The sequence below is a fragment of the Zosterops lateralis genome (genome assembly GCF_965231275.1).
Source record: "Zosterops lateralis genome assembly, chromosome: W".
NCBI classification, from domain to species: Eukaryota; Metazoa; Chordata; class Aves; order Passeriformes; family Zosteropidae; genus Zosterops; species Zosterops lateralis.
In genome coordinates this window covers 6,547,566-6,557,711 of record NC_139801.1, presented here as the reverse complement: position 1 = coordinate 6,557,711, position 10,146 = coordinate 6,547,566, and the positions used below count along the sequence as shown (strand labels likewise).

The 10,146-nt window shown below is 40.2% G+C and overlaps 1 protein-coding gene and 1 long non-coding RNA gene across 3 annotated transcripts; both read left to right on the top strand.

The window, feature by feature from the left end:
- Window positions 1-251: 251 nt before the first annotated feature.
- Window positions 252-4,079, top strand: LOC310922264 (large ribosomal subunit protein uL22-like). 2 transcript variants are annotated; one of them, XM_083882715.1, is made up of 7 exons: window positions 252-328; window positions 726-778; window positions 868-908; window positions 2,041-2,175; window positions 2,574-2,672; window positions 3,298-3,489; window positions 3,984-4,079. In XM_083882715.1, exons 2-7 carry the CDS (start codon window positions 739-741, stop codon window positions 4,029-4,031), a joined length of 555 nt encoding a protein of 184 aa, XP_083738841.1. In that variant the 5' UTR covers window positions 252-328; window positions 726-738; the 3' UTR covers window positions 4,032-4,079. The 2 variants fall into 2 exon arrangements, with proteins under 2 accessions (XP_083738841.1, XP_083738842.1); XM_083882716.1 differs by lacking the exon at window positions 252-328 and adding an exon at window positions 397-420.
- Window positions 4,080-4,416: 337 nt separating this feature from the next.
- On the top strand, window positions 4,417-6,254 carry LOC310922265. The gene is made up of 3 exons (XR_014592362.1): window positions 4,417-4,485; window positions 4,795-4,896; window positions 6,233-6,254. It is a non-coding gene; the product is annotated as an uncharacterized lncRNA (long non-coding RNA).
- The last annotated feature ends 3,892 nt before the right edge of the window (window positions 6,255-10,146 follow it).

Genomic DNA, 10,146 nt, shown 5'->3' with positions numbered 1-10,146 from the left:
CTGATTTCTGGTCTGCAAACAACAGAGACCTTGAGCTGAGAGTAAACAGACCGTGTGAACCGCGCACAGACACGAGGACGCTGACTGATGCGCATCCACGTTTTACTTCCACACCTCAGGCTCGCACATGGGTATGTGCCATCCTGACCGGTCCCTCATTCCTCCCGTCGCCGCGCCTTTATCGACGGTCCCTTCGCTCTGCGCGGCGCAGCGCGGCACCTCGGCGACGCTCCCTAGCCGAAATTTCGCCAGGACTCTCGCGAGAGCGGACGGCTCTAGATGCTCCCCTACACCTCCTACATTTCCTCTTCCTTGCCGCTGTCTGGAGGTGAGGACTTACAGCCGTCAGTGAGCCGTCTCAATCCGCCCCCATCCTGCTCAGGGCACCCTGGAGAGGTGATGAGGGGGCGAGGGCTTGAGGTCTTGGTCTGCCTCAATGTATTTGCCCCTTGATATTTGCAGGGCTGGCGCGGGGAAAGACGGGTAGGGATTAGAGATGGCGAGCTTGGGGGTAGCTGTCTGGTGTGAGGTGGAAGCAGGCGATGTGGAGAGGCTATGGCAGTGGTGATGACTTTCTTAGGACACCTTTGGATTTAATTGTGAAACGATAGTGTAATTTCTGAGCAGCTCCTGTAGTTAGTTATCAGCAGTAAGGTGAACAATCCAGGTTCTGCTTATCAGTGTTAGAAGCTTTAATATCGGGGTTTTAATTGCTTTTTTTGCAGCTGAGATCCATAAATGGTGCGCTACTCTCTGGATCCAGACAATCCCACAAAATGTGAGTTGCTTTCATGACTGTTTGAGTAGAACTTGACCACAGTCATTGAGATTTTAATTCCAAAAGTTCATCTGTCTTTTCTCCTGCAGCATGCAAGTCACGGGGATCCAACCTGCGAGTGCATTTCAAGGTAGGCAGTGTGTGCATAGTAAGAAATGCAATTTCATTTGGTTTTGGTTTGGTTTTGTTATTTTTTTGTTGGGCATTTTTTGAAGGAAGTGTCTCTTATTCTGTGTCATTACATGGTTACTTAAGGGTGGTAGTGTAGATTATGGCCTATGTTTGCTTTAGTTGCTTGTAATGGTTTTCATCCACAGGATCAAAAATAAGACACCATGTCCTAAAGGGTTTTATTTCTAATACAGATAATAAAATACACTAGGAAAACAGTTACAGTGAATTTACCAGGAGGAATGGGGCTAGAGTGAGATGTGACATTTGTTTCATTTGTCTCACTCGGTCTTTCTGGTTGTTTGGAAGGAACATTGGATTCACCTGCTTGTGCTGCTGCTCGAGAAGTATGGCAGGGGAGGCATGCAGTGTTTGGCATGAGGGCATAGGTCCCTCTGGAAAAGATTTAGGTGTGGCAGTAAATCCAGGACATGTTTGAGTTAACCATAAAACCAAAGCTGAGTAGATGCTTTTCTGCTCCACAGTGGAACATAATTCACGTGAAAAGATATTTCAGTTATCTTGATTTTATCTTTTACTACGATCAGGTAGGATTATAGTTACTCTCTGACTTCTGCATTTAGTGTCTTAAGCACTAATACTTTAGCTTTAATTTTTCTTTCTTTTCTCCCCTTTATAATTCACTTGCAGAGATATTTAGATTGTTTCTGTCTTGTGTTCTCATCACTTCCTCTGAGGTGCCATATTTGACATTTTATTAGGAATTTATCCTTCAGGCTTCTGCTTCTTTGGATTAGTGGCCAAAGAGGAGCTATGAAAAGTATAACTACTCAAATTTTAATTTTGTTGGTTGGAAAAATCTAGGCATTAGGTAAAAAATAATAAAGATGTGTTAGACCTGCAAATTCAGTAATGGCAGTCATACCAAGGGTTAGAAAAGTAGGTAGCAAAAAAGAGTGTTCTTAATTATTCTTCATTCTTAATTTATGTGTGGGGCTTTTTTTATGTATGTGCTTCTTTTAAATTGAATTTGTAGCAAAAAGAATAGGATCCAGGACAGAGGAGTGGTTTTGCTCACATTGTAACTTGTACAAATGTGTTACCAACTTCACCGTGCTCTGTATTGCCAGAACACCCGAGAGATCGTGCAGGCCATCAAGGGCATGCACATCCGCAAGGCTACCAAGTACTTAAAGGACATCACCTTGAAGAAGCAGTGTGTCCCCTTCCGGCGCTACAATGGGGGAGTCAGTAGATGTGCCCAGGTGAGGTTCAAGATGAAAATGTGGGAAGGATGCTGTGTCTGGTTAAGAGGAAAAGATGATTTTGAGATGGTATGGAGAATAGTCTGCCATTGTTGATTATAACTTTGTATTAAAATATAGAATCATAGAATGTTTTGGGTTGGAAGGGACCTTAAAGTTCCAACCCCCTGCTATGGGCAGGGACACCTTCCACTAGACCAGGTTGCTCAGGAGGGAGACAAGTTACTCTTAATTCCAGTACAGCATTGCATCTACTTGCAGTGTCAAGTAATTGATCAAATTTAATTGTTTTGTTATGCAATCATAATAGAAGGGGATATAATGGCAAGTTAATGGTGCCTGAAGGGTAAATTGTATTGTACTGGGACAAAAATGGAATTATTGTTGCCTTCTTCCAGGCCAAGCAGTGGGGCTGGACACAGGGCCGCTGGCCCAAGAAGAGCGCAGAGTTCTTGCTGCACATGCTGAAAAATGTAGAGAGCAATGCTGAGCTCAAGGTAGGCCATGTCTGCATTACTGAATGCAAAGTGTTCATGTCGTGCTGCGTGTCAGCACTCCTGAACTGGATGTCTCTGACATGGAAGGCCAGGTAATGCCTGCTTTGTCAATGAAACTGAATTGTATCAAGGTGTTGGTATACTCTTTGTTTGAATTAGTCTGTGTGTGTTTTTCAAGGTAAAATGGGAGTAATAATTTTTCACAGGGAGATAGTTTGCACATGGTTATCAACTATTTAAGTGGTGTTTAGGTCTCCTAAAAAATCCAAAATAAAGCAAAATGTGAAGTCTTGGTCAGTTTGTATCTTTGTAATATATTTAGTGCTTAATTTAGTAATTTTGATGGCAGTGGTGACTGTCTTAGGACACCTTTGGAGTGACTGTGAAACAACAATTGTCTCTTTCTGAGACATTGGCATAATTTTAAATTGATTGTGATATGTAGAGGGGTGGTCTGTTTTTCTGACTTTAGAGCTTGCTCAGTTCTGTGACACTGCCAAGTTCAGCTGTTTTATTTGCCAGCAGTGCCTTGTGTCTGGAGGGCTGATTATTCACAATTTTGCTGTGGAGACTATTTATTTGAAGATAAAAAACAAGTCACAAATTTTATTCCTCTCCCTGCTAGGGTCTGGATGTGGACTCCCTGGTCATCGAGCACATCCAGGTGAACAAGGCTCCCAAGATGCGCCGGCGCACGTACCGGGCACATGGCAGGATCAACCCCTACATGAGCTCCCCGTGCCACATCGAGATGATCCTCACAGAGAAGGAGCAGATTGTGCCCAAGCCAGAGGAGGAAATTGTCCAGAAGAAAAAGGTAGAACATCATACCCTTAAGTCCTCTTTAATATCAGCAGCAGGAGAGTGGAGTGTTCATACTTGGCATTGTTCAGGCAGAAGGATTGCTGTGATTATTATCTTAGGACACCTTTGGAATACCTATGAAAAAATCCAATAAGTTCTTTCTGAGCAACCTCAATATTTATTGTGAACACAACATTGATAACTTCAGAAAATGGTTTTCAGGGGTTTATATCATACAGGGAGTTTGTTTTTCCCTTCCTCAGTCCATGTGTGTGAAACTAAGATGTGCTGCAATAAAATTTAAGTTGCGAGCCTGTAAGCAATGTAGTACTTATAGGGACACTTATGTATGTACAAGTACGATCAGTGGATCATTTTGTAAACAAATAAACAAATTTCTAACAGTTCTCAGTACCTTCAAAAGATAACTGTAAGTTTACTTGTAACATGTTTAGGGAAGATGTTTTCTCATTTTGCCATTTTCTCATTTCTGGGTTTGTTTTTCAGATATCCCAGAAGAAGCTGAAGAAGCAAAAGCTAATGGCTCGGGATTAAATCTGCTCTGACAGATGTACATAAATAAAATGAGAAAGTTTAACTTTATCATGTGTGTTTTTCTCCTTTGGCTTCAGCAGAGTGTTGCTGTGGGACAGCCACAGGCAGTGAGGATGGTAGTCGGGATGCTTGTTACAATGCTGGGGATGCTGTTGACTTACTGCTTTTATTCATATATAAAGCGAGATAATTTGGAACACGCGCAGGCATTCACTTTCCTTGCCCCACTCTCCTGACCCGTTCGGGGCGCCTGATGGTGGCTGCGGCCCGAGCACGGTGGCTGGCGGCCACCGCCGGGCACTAATGCGGCTCCTGGGGGCGGGGCATCAGCCACCATGACGCGAACACCGCCTTCTCCTATTGGCCGCAAGTGAGTCGGAATCGTGGGGATTACTTCCGGTGTGGTGGAGGAAGCTGAGCTGTCAGTAGAGGCGCTGGATCGGTGCTAACGGAGGTGAGTGTGGCGCGGCCTCCGACGGGACTGGGGCTGCTCCTCCAGGGTCTTTTCGTGGTCTGCCGCTTCTCTAGCTCGGCAGGGGCCCTTCTATGCGGCCACAGCGGCTCCGTTAACCGGGAGCGGACGGAGTGAACCTCAAATGTAATAGCCCATGCTAAGGTGTGGAGCTCTTAGGTTTCAGCGCGTGTTTGAGTGGAACTTCGCCGATTCGGAAAAATCTTCGTGCTCCTGCCTTTTATTTAGTGGGAGAGGGAAACGCTGCCGCGTTTTTGTCTTTGTTTGTTTTTGTTTTTCTTGCTAATCAAGGAACAGAGCACCACCAAAACACAGAAGAAACTTGTGAACGGCATTTCACTCTATTAGGATGGGTGTTATACTTGCAGTGGCTTGCTTTTACATCTGACAGAGGTACGACTTATTTTTTGGTCTGAAATCTTCACACAAACTGGCTGCAGAGACACGTACAGTTGGCTCAGAAGGCCAGCCTGGGGTGCTCCCTCCAGCCATGTTCTTTAGCTGGTGGACGAATCCACAAGATATTGCTGTAAATTTTGTATCTAGGAAGTTCTGGCAGAGAGAGTATCTGAATTATCTTTTTGAATGGTTTTAAAGGATTAACTCATTTGCGTTCTCTTGACTGAAGATCTCTCTGACTTCAGAAAGTAGATCCTGTAAAACTATTTGAAGTGGCCAAAGCTACACTTGGAAGTAGTCAACTGAAAATTGATATTTTGTTCTTCCACAGAACTAAAAATCTTTAGGATACTTAAAAAAAAAAAGTGAAACTGATCCCAGAATAAGTGTGCACATCTGCCTCTTCATTCTCCATCTTGGAAAGCTTTTGTTTTGTTTCTTAATGTAAGAATTCAGATAGCAGCCTAGAAAGGAGGTCTGTAAAGGGCAAAGTTGCTGCTGTGCAGCAGTGTGTATATATTGCTCATCAGTGATACATATAATACAATACAATATATATTGCTCATCAGCACTGAGAGGGACAGCTCTAATCCTACATAACTGCTTCCTCTCCCAGTTGTACTTTTCTGCCTCTGTGCTTTGGTTTTCCCATTTTTTTCATCAGACTTCAGGCTCCTGTTTTTGAAGAGTTCCTCCTGGTTTGGGGAGAGAGGGAAGGATTAATTTTCGAATAGTTTGGCCAATTGTATGGGATTGGAGTGGGATCAAGTGATTCCTCTTGCACAGGAGGAAGTAACCCATATTTTGCTTCTCTCAAATCCTGACTGGGATTCTCTTCCCCCCTCCCACTGACCTGCCTTTCAGTGGTAGCCAGCCATTGGGTAGATTGGAGTCCTGCTGTTTAATTTCACCTTAAATAAAAAGGGAATATGAAAAGCAAACCTTTTGAACCTACTGTTATAATATAGTAAGAACTGGGCTAATATCTACAGCTTGCTAATATCTGCAGCTTGCTGCTTAAACTGTTTTTGTGTGGTTTAAGCAAAAACTTTTATTTTCTGAATTTGTTTTTCAAAGTTGCAACTGTAGGACTGATGAATTAATAGCAAGTTCCTTTTTTGTTAAAATATCAAGAATGTTTCCCTTGTTGAGAACTTTATAAAATTAAAACATACAGCATTTTTGAAACATTAACAGCTAGTCTATAATTTAAGAATCTTATATGTTTGAATATCAACTAAAATCTTTCTTCATTATTTAAAGACACTTTTTTAGCTCATGGTATACAAGCAGTCATCATAAGTTGTTTTTTGTTTTTCTTCCTCACCAGCTTTGTCACAGAACAAAAGGAAGCTATGGTGTGCATTCCTTGCATTGTCATTCCAGTCCTTCTCTGGGTCTACAAGAAATTCCTGGAACCGTATATCTATCCCATTATCTATCCCATTATCGCACCTTTCATTAAGCATGTGTGGCCCAAGAAAACTGTGCAAGAAACAATAGCCACAAAACAAGGTCGAGGAGGCAGCGGTGGAAATCCACAGGCACCTTCAGCCACGAAAAGAGATCAGGAGGATGAATCTGGAATTTATAAAGTAAGATTAATGCATTTAGCTAACTAGGGAAACTGCAGGTAAAGTACCCAGCCATAGTTAAGCAAGAGCACCACAAAAGAGTAAATTGTTGCATGTTTTTAGACATTTTTGTGGCTATTTTCTTATGAAAGAGAGTTGCTGGTACTGGGCCAGCTAGAAATAGTTGCTTCAAGACAGCTTCTGGTAGGTCTTGGAAGGATAGGAATTGCACCTGTTTCCTGAAACAGCTTAGTTAATTTTTTTTAATGACTGGCTATTCTTTCAGAGAAGAAAAAAGAAAAAAGTCAAATAATTGGTACATCACACCAGATACATGAAGCAGAATTTAAAAAAACCCGAAAAACACTCTTTAGCCACCTCTGCCTCTTGTAATGGGGGAAAATGTTTAGTGCATCTAAATTGTGCATTTATTATTTATCTCTTCTATCAAAATGCAAAGATTTATATATCTTGTCTCTGCCCTTGTTCCCCTCCTGAAGTAATAATTATTTGTAAATCTAAAGATGCCACCACACTGGTTTTTGCTGCATATTTCTTCATAGATCACTGGCCCCGCTTCTAAAAGTCATTTTCATCACCAGCTGTTACTGTCCTGGGTGAGAAGTCCTTTTTTGACATCTCATTTATCATGCTGTCTTTTATTTGCAGGTTGAAAGCAATGGTGTTTCAATTGGAATTGCCGCAAAGAGGTCCACAGAAATTTATGACAAGAAAATGGATTAAAGGTATTCAGTGCTAAGGATTTTATTCCCTTGTGTCCAATATGAACTGGTAGTATTTCTCTCACGTTGAGACTTTTTTTCTTTGTATGTTTTAGCTGAATAAAACCCCTTATCACTTACAGGAGAGTTTCTTTTGCCACAGAAATGGCAGCTAGCACATTTATTAATTTAAAATGTTTGAAAACTGAAGTTCTATTTTTCCTCACTGGAACTACTTTTCATCTATCATCTTTTTGGTGTGATTGTAGTTTATTTTTAATAACTTATGAAAAAATCTAATTTTGAAAGGTAAATGTATCTTAGCATCTTAATTTCATTAACTGCTAGTGTAATCCTTCAGGTTTTCACCTTAAAGGCTTTGGCTGTTCTTGACCTTGCTTAAGAACTATGGATTGCATTGTGGTGACAGATGTGTCACGTTTCAATTGTGAAGAGTTTAAAATTTTCATGTCAAATCTGGGGATGAGCTAAAGGAGTTACAATATATGTAAAATTTACTTAACTTACTAAAAGCAGAAAGTCTTTATATGATACTTCCATTAATCATTTTCCTGGAAATACTGTGCCCTTCTTTCCTGAAGAGGAGCAGCAGAGGCATGATGCAAGAGAATTGTTGCTTTATATTGTGTTGCAGTGGTTTAGAATGCTGCAGTTCTGTCTTCTAAAAAAAACCCCACCCTCCAACTAAAATCTCTTTAACATGCTTGAGGAATTTGAATTATAATAAACCAGGATTTTATTTAAAAACAAGTTGCTTCATACAATTGTTCTTAGGCTTCTGAGCTATAAATATATCAATTGATAACAAAGTTTTTGAAAACGTGGAGACAGGCCCCAGGCAGAAGACCATAAAACTCCTGACTTCATAACAAAGACCAGCTTTGCCTCCTCCTGGGAAGATGCATTCTGCTGCTGACCTGCATCCCAATTGTGAAGCATTTTAGATGTCCTTGTGCTTAGTAAGGAATAAAAAATAATTCCTGCTTTGTCCTTTCTTCCAAACCAGAGAGCTCTTTAAAAGATTCAAAACCAAAACCATTTCAGCAGTTTTGGATTGTTATTTATTTTCCTTAAAATCCTACCTAAGATATGCCTAAAAAGGCTATATTATTTTCCTATTGTTTTTGACCTCTGTATCATTGGATATTTTGCCCACATTGTTGCAACAAACTGTACCCTTATCAATGTGAACTTCACCTGGTGAAAGGTGAGTGTAATCTTTGCTGGGGTGGATAAGGTTTTCTAAACCAATCAGCCCCTATGTCACCCTAAACAATAAGTTCCTCTGCTACCACTACTGCCAGTTCATGCTCTAAATCTGAAAGCTGGGAACTTTCTAAGGGTCTGGAATCCATTTGCAATGAGAAAGGAGTAAACTGCCTGAGAAAGCCACTCCCATGTATTTCAAATGGCTGTAGAAATGGAGATTGATGGCAAGTGTGCAGCTGAACAGAAATATGTGTTCTGACATTGTGAGGATATCTGAAAAGATTGTCCCTTCTGCTGTGCTTCCTGTCCCAGGGCAGGTAACCTCAGCCACTGTTTTAAAATGTTGGGTATCTCAAACATGCCAAAATTTTAGAGTATATCCACCCCTAACAGATGTGAGCACAGCAAAAATATAGCAAGAGCTGTACCAAGGCTCCTTCAATTTGTAAATGTATGCAGTCAATTTATAAAGTGTTCATAATTAATTATTTTGAGTTATTTAGGATATTATTATACAAGGAAATACAACAGACTAACATGGAAAATAAAGTGTATAGTAAAATAGACTGTAGGCTGAACTAGGCTTCTAGTGATGTGCCAGCCAGCATCGTATTTAAACACCAGGCCTTCTAAAAAGACTGCAAAAAGCAAACCAGGCAGATAATGTGAGTAAAATTATATAATTTTGTGCTTTCTGGAATGGGATTTCAGTACTTTTATAAGCTGCAGTTAAATTCTAACTTGAGTATTCTGCATCATGCAACTTTCCTGAATAAGATACTTCACTGGAAGTTCTGGCAGATTGGTGTTATAACTCTTCTGTTCCTGTTCTTTTCCAAAAACAGGTCAATAATCCTATTATGCTGTGAATAGTAAGTCAGGTGAAAGCAAAGGAACTGCCTGAGCCTGATCATCTGCTGGGATGCAAAGAAGTGTACAAAGCTTTGTTTAAGAAAAAAAAAGTAGACAGAAATTAAGGAAATAATTACATGAGAGAATAATATATATCAAGAAAATTGAATTTGACTGAGAAAATTCCCATATTTTTGTTATTTACTAAAACCAAGATTTACAAAAGGGTTTAGGCACATAATGATGTAGCAGCTTCATTTACACCAAAGACACTTAAAAAATTGCAGAGTAGGCATCTTTAAGGCCCAAAGTACTTCTGCAAATCTAGTCCTAAGATCTTCAGCATTAAAGCTGTCTGGTTTTGTTTAAATACTATTGAAGAAGGATCAAAAAATCAATACTTGAAAATAGTTTAAAAATATTTCAAATCAACTAATTCTGAATATTTTTTTAATGAGCAGGTCTAAATGTCATGGTACCTTCCATGTGTTGGTTTGCAAAGGTAGCTGGATGCCAAGGACAATTTAAATACATGTTTCAAAAACTGCAAGTATATGCAAAAAAAATCGTAAAAGTTGAGAAAGTTTTATGTTGCTGATTATTGTCATGGCCCTGATTCTGCAAGCAAAGAATTAAACATGATCAGCCTCTAAGGATGTCTAAACTGATAATGAATTCTGTGCAAAATTATTCCAATGTGTTCGTAGAACACATTTAAATTCTCCCCACAAAGCTGATCTAATGACAGTAGTACAATATGTTGTTATTACTGAAATATAGCAATCACACCCCAGCCTTCTGGGAACTGTTGGGCATGCTGCTAAGGTTCAGTCCTTGGAGTCATTCCTTCTTGATCTCTGTACAAT